At 43.0% G+C, this 18565-nt stretch overlaps 1 protein-coding gene across 2 annotated transcripts in view; it reads right to left on the bottom strand.

Annotated features, from left to right (window-relative positions):
• Positions 1-18565, bottom strand: part of RGL1 (ral guanine nucleotide dissociation stimulator like 1) — a 216103-nt gene that overhangs the window by 114732 nt on the left and 82806 nt on the right. The window contains exons 1-2 of one of the 2 annotated variants that reach the window (XM_084866585.1): positions 1795-2021; positions 641-751 (exon numbers count right to left, since the gene is read on the bottom strand). In XM_084866585.1, the coding sequence (XP_084722711.1) occupies positions 641-751; positions 1795-1821 (138 nt within the window). In that variant the 5' untranslated portion in view covers positions 1822-2021. Of the gene's footprint in view, positions 1-640; positions 752-1794; positions 2022-18565 lie in introns of those variants that run through there. The other variant, XM_084866584.1, reaches the window with a different exon arrangement.

Raw genomic sequence — 18565 nt, 5'->3', positions numbered from 1 at the left:
AGAATCTCGGGGGGGAGGGGGGGGGATGATATTGCTTATGGAGGCAGTGTTTCTCTCCCAAGGCCCAGCAGTCTATGTGCACTACACATGAGCCGCGGGCATGGTGCATGCCTCTGCCTCCTGGTGGGCTGTAGAAAGAGGTAAGAGCGGGACATCTGCCGCCCCCCACAGGAGGCAGATTTGGATGGTCTGTCCCCTGAGCATTCTGGGTACTCCACAAATGTTGGAGTAAGAGAGGGGCTGTCAGCATCAGCAGAAGGAAGACAGGGAGAGAAAAGGGTGCCATTTGGACAAAACCGCTTGTGGTTCTTGTCTATGAGAGTGCTACTTTCCGGTCCTGTTATTCTGTGTCACCTTCTGCTCCTCCGTCCCAACTCCATTTGCCAAATACCTCAAGATGTTTCTAAGAGGTTCTGAATGATTGAGGAACCTTGGAGAAGATGCTTTGGAAAAATTAAGTGCAAAAACAGACAGCCCTGTACAGCTGGTGCAAACACTTGGTCACTGGCAGTTTCTTTCTAAGGTGGAAAGAGAAGGGGGGGGGGGGGGGCGCGAAGCCAGCCTCTGCTAAATAATAATGAGATTCACAGAACAACACACACAGCAACTCCAAAGTTCACATCTCCCCAGCTTTACTCACCCCTAGCCATCTTGCTCCTTTATTGGCAGCCTGTTGAATCTGGACTCTTTTCAGGGTGACATGGTAAACAGCTCCTTCCTCTACCTCTTCACCCCAGTCCTGAATCGAGCTCTACCAGGGGATGGGAAAGAGAAAGAAAAAGGTTTTTTGTTTTGTTTTGTTTTATTGTCCGCCCCCCTCGCTGCAAACCGCAATCTCTCCCAGCTGCTTCGCTGCTTACCCCAGCACTCAGAGCAAAAGACAGGCTGTTCAAAATAAATATTCCAATCAGAGCCGTGCAAGACACATTGCGATAAAGGGAATGCTGAGATTTTCTTGGCCCCCGGCCCTTTCCTGTGGTATCAGGATCCCCGGACTTTTCCACTTAGTTCTTTTCCTAGACTCACTCACAAATCTTAAATAATTTTTAAGGCGTGTGTGTTTTATTTTTGTGGGGTTGTTGTTGTTTTCTTCTTAAAAAAAAAAAAAAAAAAAAAACTGTGGTTTAGTCCTGATTAACTTTTCCTCCTTAAAGGAAAGAAAAAAACAAACAAACAACCTAAATCATTGGTAGAAAAGAAGTTTGTACTTTCAGAAGTGGCTCAGGGATTTGGGCGAACTGCACTTTAAAGTCAGACACAAACAAGCATTTAAAACGCCAAGGGCCCTGACGCTTTGGGAAGTCAAACGCTCCCCATTGCCTTTTTCTCCTCTGATAGTTGGGGGACCCAAAAAGTTAGCGGGGCGGGGGGGTGGAAAGTTTTGATTTCCATAAAATCATCTGGCAAGTGCAGAAGAAGCGACACATCATCACGCAGCTTCTAGTAAAACGTGTGCACGGACTCCCGGGTTTCCATGTCCCGGGCTGGGCTTCCAGTCTGGGTTCGAGAGCCGCCGCGCACAGAAGCGCTCCGCGGCTCACCCAGACTCCGTTTCCTTCCAAGTTGTCCCTTCCGGATCTACATCTGCCCAGAAAAACACCGAAGGCAAGTGCCGAGAAAGGAGGACTCCCCGGCAGGGAGCAGCCCCGCAGCGCCGAAGGCACCCGGCGCCGAGCGAGAAAGCATTAGCGCGGAGCAGGGACCGACGCTCGCTCACTCGGAGGGAGTCCCGATCGCGCCCCGAGAAAGCAGAGAGGCTGCCCCAGCAGAGCGGGGAGAGGAGGGTTCCGTTACCATTTTAGCTTGCCAAAGCAATTTCATTCTCAGTGTTCCCTCCGGTACGGGGACGCGGCATGGCGCGCCCTGCTCCCAGGCCAGCGGGGTCCCTGCGGGTTCTGCCCGGCGCCCCGGCCCCGCTCCGCTCCGGGCTCCGCGCTCACACACGCGCTGCGCTGCCCGCGCCGCCGCCGGTGACTCCGGCCACAAAGGCAGCGCGGCGAGCGAGGGAGCGAGGGCGCCGCAGACTCCTCCCCACGCCACTCCGCCACTCCGTGATGTCAGGCTTTCCTGTTTGTGCCTGGGAGCCACGCTCCCCTCCTAAACCCCAGGGAGAGTTAGCGGGAAGGGCTCTCTCCGGCTCTGCAGGTGATCCGATTTCCCCCGTGGTCAGCCGGGGCCAGAAAAGGATCGGGTGCGGTATAGGGGACAGAAATGTGTCTCCTCCCTCCGCTAAAAGAAATAAAGGAGGAGGAGTGCAAGAAAGGGGGTGGAGGGAGAGGGTCTGAAAAACGTGTTATCTGCCTGTTTCCTATGGGATGTCCATTAAATCTGGGCGAACCCAATGAGTGAAGCTATACTACAATAGAATGCAGAAAGTTTTTTATTAAGGAAAAAAAGGGGGAAGGAAAAAGGAATTGTTCAGAGGTTGTATACAAAACCTGTGCCCAGGTATGAACCCTGGTCCGAATCATCATTCTACACACAGGAAATTACTCTGGACTCTACCACCCATTACAAACCGTAGGTCATCCCACAGTACCTGGCCGTCGTGGAAGGGAAGGCAGAAAGGGTTTTGCTGGGACTGAGTGAGTGGAAAGTGGGCGGGCAGTGGCCCCTGGGGCAAGTTTTTTGTGAACTGTCCCCACCTCCAGTGTCTGTACTGTGGGAGCACAGCAGGATGATAACCACAGGGGAAAAGCCATTCATGGAGAGCCTGCCAGGGGGAGTTTTGTCATAACAGAAAGATCTGCTCTCAGGACAAAAGATTATGGCCATTTTTAGACTCCACGTTAATAAATCAACAGCAAGATATCAGATGACAATGTAATCAAACTTTGGCACATTGTGGAATTCCATGCCAATTATAAAACCTTTAGGGCTCATGTCATTTACCCCTAAATGAGTTTAATCGCCTTTGGTGTGTGTTTTTAAAGATCGCTCACGAATTGCCATGGTAAGCATAAGGTAGGCTCTGGTTAATAATAAATATAGCACGAGCTGTTGGAAAAGCTAGAGCATCAAGTGTTCTGACGTTCCCAGGAATGCAGAATAAATGACACAGTGCATCAAGGAAAAACAAAAGGACATCAGGACACTTGAGGACATCTTGAAGTCACTCAGCCAAGGCCTCCTCTCCCAACCAGAACCTCCAGGGCTCAGTAACTGTGGAGGCAGGAAGCCCAAATCCTTCTGTGACCACCGGGACAAGGCCCCCAGAGTCCTGAGGAAAATCATGTGGCAGCCCAACCTCCTGCTTCCTCAGCCATCCTCAGGCCCCAGGCACCCCCTGGAGAACCTAGTCAGTGATTCTGAAGACCACAATGTCCCTGAATTAACTTCACCATCGCTGTGAATGTAAAGATCACTGAAGATTTTCAGGGATATCAAGCCCTTTCTTTGCCCCCGCCCCTTCCAGGAAGCCTTCCTGGACAGGGAAGCTAATGGTAACTCAGATCTCACCACCTTCTCCCTAGCTGGCCACCTGGTGGGGAAAGAGAAAAGGACAGTCTTCGAGCAGATCCAGCTTCAGACCCACGCTCACATGAGGACAGAACTTTGGCTCTACTTCCCTGAGCTTTAATTTCCTCATCTGCAAAGTGGGATGAACGTCTACCGCATAGCGTTTGAACAGGATGAAATGAAATAGGTTTGCAAGCCTTCTAGCACTTGGTAAGTGATCAAAAAAAGTTCCATTCCCTTATTATTGCACTTCCTCCCAAACTGTATTTTCCCAGACTCACTGAAGTTCTGTATGTACGCCATGTGGGGAAATCTAAAATGATGTCTTCTCGCAGAAGTTATCATTTCAGAGAGGTTTTCCCAAGGATAATTATTTGTATTTATACCTGATAAAGAATGTGATTTTGTCCAAATGCTGATTAAAAAAAAAAAAAAAAAAAAAAAAAAAAAAAAAAAAGGCTGGTTGTTGGTTTTTTGTTGTTATTGTTAATCCTCTCCTGAGCATATTTTTCCATTGATTTTTAGAGAGAGTGGAAGGGAGGCGGAGAGACAAAAAAAGAGAAACCTCAATGTGAGAGAGAGACATCGATGGGTAGCCTCCTGCACATGCTCCCACCGGGGTGGGGATGGGATCCCAACAAAGGTACCTCCCATGCCCCTGTGCTCTTGACCAAAATTGAACCTGCAACCCTTCAGTCCAGGGCTCACACTTTATCCACTGAGCAAAACTGGTTTTACGCTAGATAGAGCAATCTAGTATTGCAGTTAATAATTTTTTTAAATATTTGTTTTTAAAGATTTCACCTGCAGGCAGCTCAGTCATTGTTACCTTCTTACACATACCTTTGGGTGGAATACTCCTAGTCAATATGTGGGAAGGATAAACCAACAAGTCATATATAACTAAGTTTGAATTTATTTACCAAACTAGTGTCCCCATCACCTACCACAGTGGTCAGCAAACTCATTAGTCAACAGAGTCAAATATCAACAGTACAAAGATTAAAATTTCTTTTAAGAGCCAATTTTTTAAACTTAAACTTCTTCTAATGCCACTTCTTCAAAATAGACTCGCCCAGGCCGTGGTATTTTGTGGAAGAGCCACACTCAAGGGGCCAAAGAGCCGCATGTGGTTCTCAAGCCACAGTTTGCCGACCACGGACCTAGCATGATCCTAAGGAGGCAGGTCAAGTTTTATTAAAAGGAGATCAATAATATTTTAAAGGTTTTAGTGTACAAGTCTCTGATCTCCTTGGTTAAGTTACTCCTAAGTATTTTATTCTTTTTGATGCTATTGTAAATGGGATTTTCTTAATTTCATTTTCATTGTTAGTTACAGAAATGCAATTGCTTTTTATATATTGATTTTATATCCTATAATTTTACTGAATTCATTTATTAGTTCTAACAGGTTTTATGGGGATACAAAAAATGTGAAGCAACATCTCATGTTTATGGATTAGAAATCTTAATCTTGTTAAAATGTGCCTACTACCCAAAGCAATCTATAGATTCAACGAAATCCCTACAAAATTCCAATAGCATTTTTTACAGAAATAGAAAAAAACCTGAAATTTATATGGATCCACAAAGGACACTGCTTAGTCACAGCAATCTTGAAAAAGAAGAACAAAACTGTAGGTCTCATACTTTGTGATTTCAAAACAATACAGAGCTACTGTAATCAAAACAGTATGGAACTGGCATAGAGACAATCAGAGCCCAGAAATAAACTCATGCATCTACGATCAACTGATCTTTGACAAGGGAGCCAAGAATGCATACTGGGGAAAGGATGATTTCTTCAACAAATGGTGCTGGTAAAATTGGATATCCAAACGAAAGAATGAAATAAGACACTTATCTTATACCATGCAGCAAAATTAATTCAAATGGATTAAAGACTAAAACACAAGGCCCAAAAGTGTAAAACTCCTAGAAGAACACACAGGAGAAGCTTCATGTCATTGGTCTTGGCAGTGATTTTATGGACATAATACCAAAAACATCGACAACAAAAGTAAAAATAGACAGTAAGACTAGATCAAACTAAAAAGCTTCTGCACAGCAGACAAAGCAATCAACAGAGTGAAAAGCAACCTATGATATAGGAAAAAATATTTGCAAATAATAAATATGATAAGGAGTTAATATCCACTATGTATAAGGAACTCTTACAAAAAAAGCAACTGTACTTTAAAATAAGTAAAATACTTGAGTAAATATTTCTCTAAAGAAGACATACAAATGGCCAACAGGTATATGAAAAGGTACTCAATATGGCTTATCATCACAGAAATGCAAATCACAACCACAATGAGATATCACCTCATACCTATTAGGATGGCCATTATTTTTTTTTAAATGTTGGCAAGCCCGGCCAGCATAACTCAATGGTTGAGCATTGACCTATGAACCAGGAGGTAACAGTTTGAGTCCAGTTCAGTGCACATACCTGGGTTTTGGCTCCTTCACCAGTGTGGGACACAGAGTGTGGGGTATGCAAGAGGCAGCTAATCAGTGATTCTCTCTCATCACCGATGTTTCTATCTCTCTCTACCATTCCATTCCTCTATGAAATCAATAAAAAAATATATTTAAAATACACATGAATAAATAATAATAAATGTTGGCAAGGATGTGGAGAAAAAGGAATCCTTGTACTATACTGTTAGTAAGAATGTAAATACAGCCATTATGGAAAACAGTATGGAGGTTCTTCAATACGTTAAAAGTAGAACTACCATATGATCCAGCAATCCAACTTCTGGGTATGTATCCAAAAGAATTGAAATCAGGATCTCACAGAGATTTGCATGTTCCTGTGTTCATTGCAGCACTGTTCATAACAGCCACAATGTGGAAGCAATCTAAATCTCCATCAATAGATCAATGGATTAAAAACCGTGGTATATACATGCAATGGAATGTTATTATATGCCCTTAAAAAACAAGGGCATCCTGTCATATGTGACAACACAGACGGACCTTGAGACTTTACACTAAGTGAAATGAGCCAGTCACAGGACAGAACTGCATAATTCCATTTATATGAGGTATCTATAGCATTCAAACTCATAGGAGCAGAAAGTAGAATGGTAGTTGCCAAGGGTAGCAGGGGAGGGGGAATAAGTTGCTGTTCAATGCATATCAAGTTTCAGTTATGCAAGATGGAAAAATTCTAGAGATCTACTGTACAACATCATAGTTAATAATAAGGCACCTAAGAGAGTACTTGGAATGTCAGAGGCCTTGAATAAAAACGTATCTCCTTCTCCCCCCTCACCCCCTACATTCTCCCATTCTCTCCCTTTAATGTAAATCTGTGATCATTTACTGCCCTTGGTTTGCAGTCAGCCGGTTTACATGTTTGCTTGGGTAATAGTTTGGACTGCATGACAGAAAAGAATGGGCAGTAGAAGAATAATGCATATTGTACTTGGATATATAGGGTGAAAAACTTGTCTTTTTTTTTTTTTTAATGACTTCAGAGAGGAAGGGAGAGACAGACATCAATGATGAAAGAAAAAAAATTATTGATCAGCTGCTTCCTACATGCTCTCTGCTGGAATAGAGCCCACAACCAGGGCCCTTGACCAAAATCAAACCCAGGACCTTTCAGTCCACAGGCTGACACTCTATCCACTGAGCCAAGCCAGCTGGGGCTGGAAAACTTGTCTTGAAGTCAGCAATACCAGCATGGATGGTAAGAAATGGGAAGGCCTTGGTTCTGACCTCAAACTCATTGCTGGACTATAATTTCCTATGCCCAAAGAGAAGTTTGGAGAACAGTCCTAAGAGATCAATAATAATAACACTAGTAACAACTACAGCCATAGCAGTTAGGTGAAGAAAGCTAAATAAGTGAGAGGTCAGGATTTCCCCTCCACACTTCAGGGCTGTTGAGTGCCTGTTGCCTCTACATGCCTGCAGCCTTACCTAAAGTGACGAGTCTGAAAACCTTTCCCACCTTTGAAAGGAATTGATGGTAGCCATTTGGCAACATTTTATTCAGAAACTACACCTTCAGCTATCTGTAAGTCCCTAAAAAACTTTTGATGGAGGACATAAGCAAATTAACGTTGCTTTTTTAACTCCTTTCCCCAACCATATTCAAGTACTGTCAAAAGGCAAACTACTGTTCTTAGGTCAATGGGCCATGTTGCTCACCAATTTACTTCATGTTCCGCTTCCCACTATCAGCTGGGCAGCCTGCCAGAGTTGTTTGTAGCTATGCTGATTGGGGTTGTCCTGTTTACCCACTCTTCTCTCTCTCTCTCTCTCTCTCTCTCTCTCTCTCTCTCTCTCTCTCTCTCTCTCCCTCTTTAAAAAAATATATATATATATTTTATTGATTTTTTTACAGAGAGGAAGGGAGAGAGATAGAGAGCTAGAAACGTTGATGAGAGAGAAACATCAACCAGCTGCCTCCTGCACACCCCCTACCGGGGATGTGCCCACAACCAATGTACATGCTCTTGACCGGAATCGAACCTAGGACCCTTCAGTCGGCAGACTGACGCTCTACCACTGAGCCAAACCGGTTTCGGCACCCACTCTTCTCTTAAAACTTCCAACCTTGCCTTGCAAAGGGTAAAGACCCAGGCATGCTTGGTTAAAGATGAACAGACCTCACCCTGGCCAAGTGGCTCAGTTGGCTGAAGTGTCATCCCATACACCAAAAGGCTGCAGGTTCAATTTCTGATGAGGGCACATACCTAGGTTACGGGTTCTATCGGGGCATGTTTGGGAGGCAACCAATGATGTTTCTCTCTCACATTGATGCTGTTCTTTCTTTCTCTCGAATCAATAAAAAATATCCTTGGGCGAGGATTTAAAAAAAAAAATACAGTCCTCTAAATACTCTTTAAGCAGTAGAGAGTTGCTTCTATTTACTGAGGGACAAAAGTAATTTTATTAATTATCACAGAGATACTATAAGGTATAAATTAAAATCTCAATGCTGTTATTAAGTTCTATTTAAGGAAGCAATTCACAAGCCAATGTTAGATGCACCTACTACAACTATAGAACAGGCTGCCCTGGGGGTAGAAAGTGGAGACAGAGGAGATATAAACATAGCCCTGACAGATGGCAGCCAAAGCAGGGGACTCCCCTGGTCATGATGACAAACATTTTACCAATTGGTGGTGGTTACTCTTAATTGTTGATGATGCTCCCCCGAGGAGGAAGTTGGTTACTGGAATACTATGTGTAACTTGGACTAATGAGCGTTATTCCTCATCTAATTATAGATTTCTGTAAAAGAAAAAAAGACAGCTAGAAATTTGTTCCCTTGATTGAAAACATACACAATCGGCTCAGACATGAGGCCAGGTCTGTGTTATACATAATAAAACATTCTGCAAAATGGAAAATAGGGACCTGATGCCATGAAGATTTTGACCAAAATTACAGAAGGACTCACTGGGCAATTAGCCAAGTCATATGTTGTTTGGGGGCTAAAGGAACCTACTTTTTCCATAAAAAATGATATTGAAATGGCACTGAAAATCCAAATAAGTTAGAGACTAAGCGTGGTGGCTTTGAGTCCTGGATGCATCACTTCTGAGATGAGGTGTTTAACATCTCTAAGCCTATAAAAAATAGGGATAAAAACATCTTGGCTCATAGTGAGAATTAAATAAGATAATCCACACCAAACCCTTAGCACAGTATCTGGCACCATGGTTACTACTCAATGTTGTCTAGTAGTAGTAGCCATCGTCATCATTGCCTTGAACATATCCGGGTCACTCCATCACAGAGCCTTTACACATGTGCTTCTCCCCTTTGAGGATATCCCTCCTTTCTCCCATCCCAGTTAAATTCCCCAAGATGTGCTCTCATGGCACCATGTTCCTCTCTTTGTAGCTCTATCACAGTTGTAATTTTACACTTAATTGTATGATTATTCGGTAAATGTCTGTTCCCCAAACCCTGCAAAGTCAGAGGGAATGTGTTTTTATCTCACCACTGTATTCTAGCAGCTCACACAGTGCCTAGCACAGAATAGATGCTCAATAACCATTTGATTGACTGACAGCTAAATACGTAGATAAATGCCATGCTACAAATTCAGTAAGTGCTTAGTGATTGGTGTTGAGTCATATAAATGAATCACTCAATATTGCCTCCACCTCTAAGTTGCTTATACTACTTTTCTACAAGTAGAGAAAGGACATAAAGGGAATAAGTGAAAAATGGACTTTACAAATCCACAGATCAGAGAGTACAAATTAGGAAAGCCGGCAGACTGGGCAATGTGTCACCAAGAGGACACGGAAAATTGGTCAGGAGGCCCTGCAGATAATTACAGCCTTTATCAAGGCTGTGCCAGATACAGCCTTTAAAGAAAAAGAAATATGGACTGGGGGGAAGAGAGGGAGGTCTTCCAGGGGAGAGAATGGCAGGTTCAAAGGATGATATTTGGTTGGAGAAGTGGCTCATACAGTCCAAGGAAATGAGGTTTGGATAAAGTAGCTGGTTGGTGAAGATTCTTGAATTTTTCTTAAGAGGACAATGAAATGATAAAACAGCTGAAACCGGTTTGGCTCAGTGGCTAGAGCATCAGCCTGTGGACTGAAAGGTCCCAGGTTCGATTCCAGTCAAGGGCATGTACCTTGGTTGCGGGCACATCCCCGGTGGGGTGGGGCTGGGGGGTACAGGAGGCAGCTTGTCGATGTTTCTCTCTCAATGATGTTTCTAACTCTCTATCCCTCTCCCTTCCTCTCTGTAAAAAATCAATAAAATATATGTTTTTTAAAATGATAAAACAGAGTGTGAATAAGATGATTCTAATAATTTCCCATAGGTTGGCTTAGAGGGAAGAAAACATGGAAATAGGAAGCTGTTGGAGTAAAGGACATGCCAAACAGTTAACACCTAGGTTGAGACAAGATTTGAAATAAAGATATGAATTTCAGTGATTTTTTTTTAAATTGATATCACAACCTGATAATAGGCACCATATTGCAAGTAAATAGGAGAGGGGAAAAACCTACAAGGTTTTAATACTGGGACACTGGGATTGTAGTAGAAACGTGAGAATATAGAGAAATGGGGGTGGATTCTGCTTTAGGGAAAAAACATTACCAGTTCAGTTCTGAGGAGAAAGAAAACAGAGATATTGAAGAGTGATCAGAAGGAAAGATAAAGACTAGAAATGAAGAGAAGTTAGTTGCAAGTTGGTATGTACATAAGGAAGTTGTTTGAAACCATAAATCATATGATTCCTCCTCAGGGGAAAAGAATCAGAGTCTCAAGAGGCACCCACAACTGAAGAACAAACAAAAATAAGGAGAGAGAAGAGCATGAGGAAGAGAAGAACACAGAGAGTTGTGAAAATTAACTTGGAAAGGAATGCTCATGCAATTAAAAATTCTCAAATGCTAAAATCAGCCTTGGGATACAGTCGGTGAACTTTAGAATACTGAAAAGGATGAGATTTACCTTTCTTGCTATCACAAGAAGTTATACATACTTCAAAAGGACTTCCCCTTTTTAAAACATAAAAAAGTGTTTTTTTTATTATTATGGCTAGTTATTCTATTCGATGACACTCTTCAATAAAATGTAACCAAAGTTAATTGAAAGCCTTAGTGTGGTCAGTTACATAACACCAGAATTGCTGAATAGCTTAAACGCAGTGTTTTCCCAGAAATAGTTGTCTTTTGGATGAAACCATGAATGGAAAGTTTCTGCCTTAAAGGAGAAGGGTTGAGAAGGTAGAGAGAAAAGAAAAACATACATAATGGAAATATAACTATAACAATAATTAACCAAAACACTACAAATATTGGTAACTATTCACAGAGGGACAAGCAAAACAGAAAGAACTTTACCACTTTAGAGAGTTAATTGTTGGTTGTGTATCATGTCTTCTTAAAAATCAGAAAATATCTCATATAATGCCTTTGCCAGGAAAAATATTAGACAGATCTTTGGTTCTTCTGATTTTCTTGTTCAACTGGCAGAATCAACTGAGACAAACCCACACTGATCCTGTTTTGTCTAAGAAGTAAAGTGAGGTCTGCAGAATGAAAACGTGTTTAGTTTGGGGCTGGAGGAGGGATGTGTCATGACCTTGGTTTATTCAGCTTCTTCTAGTTAGGCAAACAGCTGCTGCTCTGGAAAGCTGCACAGAGATCTCACTTCCACCCTGGCTCTTCTGCCCTTCCCCTCAAAGAGGACATTGGGAAGGAGAGAGGGAGAGAGGAAGGGAAGGATATATTTTTAAATTATGAGATAGATTGACTCCATCAAAGAAGCCATAGGCCTGACGTTACAGGAGCTGAGCAAGGCTGTTGAGAACAGGACACTGTGGGAAGGGAGAAATGATAGAGTTGGGTGGCCTTCATCTCAAACCTTAATCATAAAATCTAATGATTTCTCTCCAGAATATCATAAACCCAACAGAAAAGCATGGTACAATCATAAGTTATATGGCCACCTTATACAAAATAAGTAGTATATTTTTTTTTCTTATAGCCAAATAAGTAATGTGTTTAACATTATTCAAAGGAATTTCTCTCCCATAACTTGCCAGGATGTCCTGCTGTGATGTTCGTGTGTCCTGTGCCTGAGGAAACCACACCACCCTCGGTTGAAATGAAGGCTGCACACACTTAGCATGAGGACCAGCTGGCATTCTTGGCATACATACCCACCTCCGGCTAAGTTTTTAGCCTGCCCCCACCCAAAAAGGCTTAGGGGTAAAGTGGGGATTGGGAAGTGAGCGGAAAACCCCTCGATTTGATTAGTTCTATAAATTTATAGCAGGCTCAAGATGCCCTAAGAAGGTCCAAAAGGCCCTAGAATCAGTTCCAGGTACCAAAAAGAAATTAAATTCACTTTGTGTATCGGTTCCAAAGATTTCAAAACAAAATTAGACCTTCTAGGATTTTGGCATGTCAGTTAACCATGTGGACAAGGGCATCATCCTAGGATGGTGGAGCAGCAAGACAGACAGAACCTGGCCATGGCCATCATCTCACAGAACAAAGCTGCCACATACCAGCCTTGGACTGCCTGTCTCTGGACCAATTCATGAGAGACAGAAGTAGAATTCCTTCTTGTTTAAATTGTAGTGAAATTGGCTCTCTCAGTTACATGCAGCCAAATCTTTATTCCAGTTAATACATTTTTTAAATGGAACAGAAATCAGTAAAGGTAAGAGAGTCACTTTAGCCAAAGGCTAGATCATAATTCTGAAATTTACTCTGATGTATTCTGATTCTGAAATTATTCTAGGCTCTGAAAAAGAGTACTTTACCTACTTATTATTAACTCAATGAATATGCAGTAAATATTTCCTGAGTGTCAAGTATATATCAGGCACTGTGCTAGGCAATAGAGAAATAACTTTTGACAAGACAGTTGTGGTGCTAACAGATTAGAGAGAGAAACAGACAAAACATGTGCATTATAGTATCACAAATGCTGAGAGAAAGGTTGCTATTAGAGCATACAAGCTGAGTCTGTAGGATTCAGGGATGCTTCCCAAAGAGAATGATCCCGAAAGTGAGTTCTGAAAGATGTGATGGAATTAGAAATAGCACAGGGAGGGGTTGAGGGTGAGGAGCAAGCGACCAGGCGAAAGGAACAGAATAGGGGAAAGCCCAGGACTCAGCGGGATCACAGATTGAACAGTCTCCTAGGCATGTCCCACTAGCTCACCACACATACCACTCTGACTCTGGTCAGCCCTATGAATGAGTGACAGCCGCATTGTCCTCAACAGCCCTGCTCAGCTCCTGTAGCCTCAGGCCTATGGCTTATTCGATGGAGTCAATCCATCTCATATTTGGTCTTCCCTTTTCCTACTGCCTTCTGTTTCCCCAGAATTACTGGCTTTTCCAAAGAACCCTACCTTCTTATGTGTCTGAAGAAGGACAGCTTCAGTTTCATCAGTTTATCTCCAGGATCTACTAGCTCATCTGTCTGGTGGTCCGGGGTATCCATACAGCTCTCTTCCAACACCATATTTCAAATGAACCTGTTTTTTCCCATCAGCCTCTTCATTGTCCAACTTTCACATACTTACAGAGTAATTGGGAATAGGCTGGTACTGTACGCCTTTTTTCCCAAAAAAATAAGTTAGCACTATATCTTCTATATCTTCATTTTGTGAATACTAATTTGTCTTAATAGTATAATATACTAACTGGATATACGTCCCTTGGACACATGAAATATGCTTTTGTTTTATTTTATGTAATCCCATTATCCTATAACTAATCCTCTGTGAAGGCTCGGATAAATAAATGACTATTTTAATGACTTTAACAGAGCACATCCTATGTGTGAGGCACTGACCTGTACTGTACATACTGGGTCCAAAGTAAGAGAGGCAAGAAAGGAAATTAAAGAAGTAAGCAGGCAAGAGGGGAGGGCGTTATTGTGGGCTTCTATGGAACCAGCCAGACTCTAAATTCCAAACCAGATTGTGAGTGTTAAAATGGCTCTCCCAGCACATCCCAGGTAAGAGTCTGGACATGTCTGGGGGAAGAAGGGGAGGCCTTCTCTCAAGTCCCACCTTGGAAATACTCAATGTTAGTGCTATCCCTGACCAGAGAATGGGAGAGAAGACCAGAGAGGGGGGTCTCTTTACAAGGGGTGGGGGAGTAGGGAGGGAAGCAGTTTTAAAGATACTAAACGCTGTGAGCCACCTGAAGGAGACTTGAGAATGAACCGAATTTCAAGGCAATGGGAAAGGGTTCAGGGAAGCAGGGTAGGAGAAAAGAGCAATCCAAGCAGAGGGAAAGGCATGAGCCCAAGCAGAGAGGTCAAATGCGGGGTCATCATAGACCAGGCAGAGGGAAGGCAGCCACCCAGAGAGAATGACCTGCTTGACACAAGCCACTGTACCTGTTGCTCACTCTCTTGCCAGGGAATTCCATGAGTCAGATTGATAGAAATACATAACTTCACCCAGTGTCGATTAGCCAAGTTCCTCTGCGTTAGAGTGGTTTGACCCTGCTTGAGGTGGGTGAGAATTAAGTGTAATTTAGCTACCACAGCATGACTATCACCTAAGTGCGGGTATGCATATTTTTGTGTTGCTAATTACTAATGCTTTCTTGTCACTTTACAAAGTAATTCTACATATATTAGTTCCCTTAATCTTCACAATGACTCCAAAAGTAGAGATATTATTATCTCCACTCAGAGTTCTAGATTACAAAGACAATGTAAAGGAGCCATGTCTTGGACCCAAATCTTTTAATTCCAAATACCATGCTATTTTGTTCATAGGACATTTATTTGCATCTTTGCTGTTGCTTACATTATTTAGGACTTAAAGCACCTTATGAGTATATGAGCTCTTCATACCCATTTATAATCAGGAGTGCATTCACACAGTTGCCTGCACTCAAGAATTATGATGTCCATACTGGCTCTTTCCTGAGTGACTTGTCCTTTTCATTCCCACTATCCTGGTTCAGGTTCGTGTTGCCTGGCACAACGGCTCCATTCATTCAGACATACAATCACATAGGCAGCCACTATGCTTCAGGTACTGTGCTAGGTGCTGGCGATCAATACAGTGCCTCAGCTGTCAAAGAACTTACAGTGCAGGGAGGAGAGACATGAGTAAATAGGACCTTTAGAAGAATGTGAGACCATTACAATGGAGCAGCCACATGTCAGGGCCCTTAGCATCACGGGCAAGCACCTAATCCAGAGTCAAGGAGTCAGGAAAGTCTACAGCTCAGACTTTAATAGAAAGCCAAAGTTAGCAGATAAGAAGGGTCAGGAAAGGGAATGGCATGAGCAGAAGCATGGGTGTCAAAGAAAGCAAGTGATTTCACAGAGAGAACGGGATATAGTTTGATATGCCTGAAGGATGAGTGCAGTGGGAAGGGCTGTGGGGAGCTGAGGTAAGTGTCAGATTACAAAGAGGTTGGGAGCCATGTTAAAGAATCTGGATTTTATCCAGCACGTAGAGACCATAAAGAGGTTTCATGTAGAGTTACACAAGAAGACTTGCATTTTTAAGAGATCTGACTGTGACATGGAGAAAGGTTTGGAGTAATACTGCCCCCAAAGAAATGTAATCTGAGCCATTTATGTAATTTCAACTTTTCTAGCTGCCTAGTTTAAAAAGAAACAGATGAAATTAACATTTTATTAACTAATATTACCAATGTTAATAATATAGTTTAACTCACATTATTAGAAAGAGGAACAGCCCTAGCCTGTTTGGCTCAGTGGATTGACAGTCGGCATGTGAATGAAGGGTCCCAGGTTTTATTCTGGTCAAGGGCACACACTTCCAGTCATAGACTCAATACCCAATCCATGCAGGAGGCAACCAATCAATGTGTCTCTCTCGCATTGATGTTTCTCTCTCCCTCCCTTCCACTCTCTCTAAAAAGCAATGAGAAAATATTCTCAGGCGAAGATGAACGAGAGAGAGAGAGAGAGAGAGAGAGAGAGAGAGAGAGAGAGAGAGAGGGGGGGGGGGAAGGAAGAAAGAAAGAGGCGGGGGGGAGGGGCGGGGAAGGAGGGAAGGGAAATGTGAACACATTGGAGAAGTATTCAGAAAGGGGAAGAGTAGAAATTTATTACAAATGAACTTTAGTTCATTTTACACACTAGGGTCGAACTAATCTTGCTGAAATATAGCTGTGATTAAGATACTCCCTTAATTTTTCCTTTTTTTCTTTTTCTTTTTGCCTTTTGCCTTTTCCTACCAAATAAAGCCCAAGCTCTTTAGCCAGCATTGGCCTGAGCCTTTTCTCCAGTGTTTGCAACCTCCCATCCACACTGCTGGGCCTCTCTCTCCACTCCCACCTGCAGAGATGTCCCAACGTCCAAAAGCAGGCATAACCTTACACAGAAGGAATGAGAAGACCTCAGCTCAGCACTCTGGGATGTAGCGTCAACTGTTCCTACTGCTAGTCAGGCCCGGTGTTCCAGGTCTGACTCCTGGCTTGGAACTCTGCCCAGTCCCTCTGGGGTGGGGGCCCTGCTTCTTGCTTTCCATTCTTTTCTTTCCTCCTTCCAGAGCTTGGAAATCTGCCCATGAACCTGAGCTCAATGGCTGGAGCCTGCTGAGTGCTGACTGACTTTCTTATTCCCTTATTTCTGATTACATTTCTCAGTGCCACCTGTCCTAGATTGCCCAGTACCAGCACCTCCAAGCCTGAGACTTGTCGCCCACCTTCCAACACCAATTCTACTTGGTGACCGCCTGCCCCTGTTTCTGTAGACCTCTGCATATCACTTCTAATGCCTTGTCTGCCACCTAGGTTTCCTCGCAGCTCTTGCCCCATCCCCATGGGCAGATTGAGCCAGTCTGCCCTGTCTTCTGCAGGGAACCAGGCCATTTCTTACAATTGACATTCTAAGTCCTGCAGATTAGAGTCCCACCCACCAGGAAAGTTCTTTCTCACTAGGCCTGTGTACACTTGACTCCAGTCAAAATAATCTCACTGTTGTTTGCTAGTTATGCCCCACACCTACAGACCTCTTGGATTTATTCCTGTCAACCGCTCACCTGAAAAGGGCTTTATCCCATTCCATCCCCCACTTACTGAGGAATTCTTAATAAAGAACAAGCCCCAAAATATGACAATCCAAATCTCTTCCCAACCCTAACTGGAAATTACATCTCCCTCCTCTGAAGTCCTATGGCTCACTATCTGGACTTCCATTATGGATTTTATTGCCTTTTTATTTCAAATGTCTTATCTCTGTAAGTATATAAGTCAACATTTTGGAACTAAAATGCATATGTGATTACTTAGCAAAGAAAACTAGGTAGGGAAGAGGGAAAGAGAGATTTGGCTCAATTTTACAACATGAGTAATGGTACATCAAAGATCATAACTGAACAAGATCATACTCTTAAGTGCCTGCTTAGCATCCTTAATCAAATCATTCCTGAAACATGGGGGATAAGGGCCCCTGTCCCAATGGACTTATGGAAATTCACTGTGAGTCCCTTAGGTAATGTATATATTCCTTAGTCTTCCCTTTCTATTTGGAGTTATCTTTTTGCATCTCTCCTTCCTCCCTCCCTTTCTGAATGTGTCTGGAAGCCCCCATCTCCCACCTCAAAGTTCTATGACTCCCCAAAGTTCTATGACTCCCCAAAGTTCTATAACTGGAATAAATCGCCATTTAGTTGAAATCCCTCTACTTCTTCCTTTAAGCATCTACTGGCCCATAAGTGTGACAAAGGGGGCATAGCAACTTTCTTCCCTGAGAGGGGAAAACTCAAGGACCCAGTGAACAACCCAGCAGTGCCCTCCCCTGCCTATCTTTGAAAAATTCAACAGTAATTGAAAAGACACAGGTGGGAAAACCAGACTGGCAAGTGGGTGTTTCTGTTTTTGATTAAGGGGGGCAAAGTTCATTCTTGCATCCTGTGTAATACACAGCTTCTTATTCCCAGCAGTACATCTAGCCATGGAGGGCCCACTGCCTTCTTAGTTGACCAATTCTATGCCATGGTGTGATGGGGAAAGGTAAGCAGATTGCATACCCTTTTCCAGCTTTCCTCTTAGGAGCTCCAGATACTTTTTAAAAAAAAAAAAATATATGACAAGGAACTCACCAAATCCCTGAACAGTAGCTAGGCACAATGCCAACAAAAATCAAATAATTATAATCCACCCACAATAATGTCTGTTCTACCTGCAATATTAGACATCTGGGTGGAAATATACAGTGCCAAATCCGAAGCCATGAGGTCTGAAGGCCCAATGGTCAGGAGTTCTCTCTGCTAGACAGACATCAAAGTATCAGGTTTTCTGAAGGAAGAAGCATTTAATTATGATCACACATGCTTCAAAGTGCTTTCAAGTGGTCAGTAGCTCCTCCCTGCTTCCCTGTCTGGGCAATGAGCTCTACTTCCCTGATGAAAGAGTTGTATTTCAAAGAGGATTCTCTCCGGCCCCACAGATTTGATGGGGCAGTAGAGTTGTGATCACCTTTCAAAATCCCATGTGTCCATGTTGAAATGAAATGGTCAAATCCTGCCTTCCAGGTGCTTTGCCTGGAACTGGAGACCCCATGTCCTTTGTGGCAGGTATCTGGGGACAGAATGCCATCAGTGGACAGTCCTCAATTAGAACCCACATCCTTTTCTGGCCCA

Source organism: Pipistrellus hanaki, assembly GCF_964339955.1.
Source record: "Pipistrellus hanaki genome assembly, chromosome: 18".
NCBI lineage: Eukaryota > Metazoa > Chordata > Mammalia > Chiroptera > Vespertilionidae > Pipistrellus > Pipistrellus hanaki.
The sequence above is the reverse complement of the archived record's forward strand: the minus strand, read 5'-3'. Positions and strand labels throughout refer to the sequence as shown.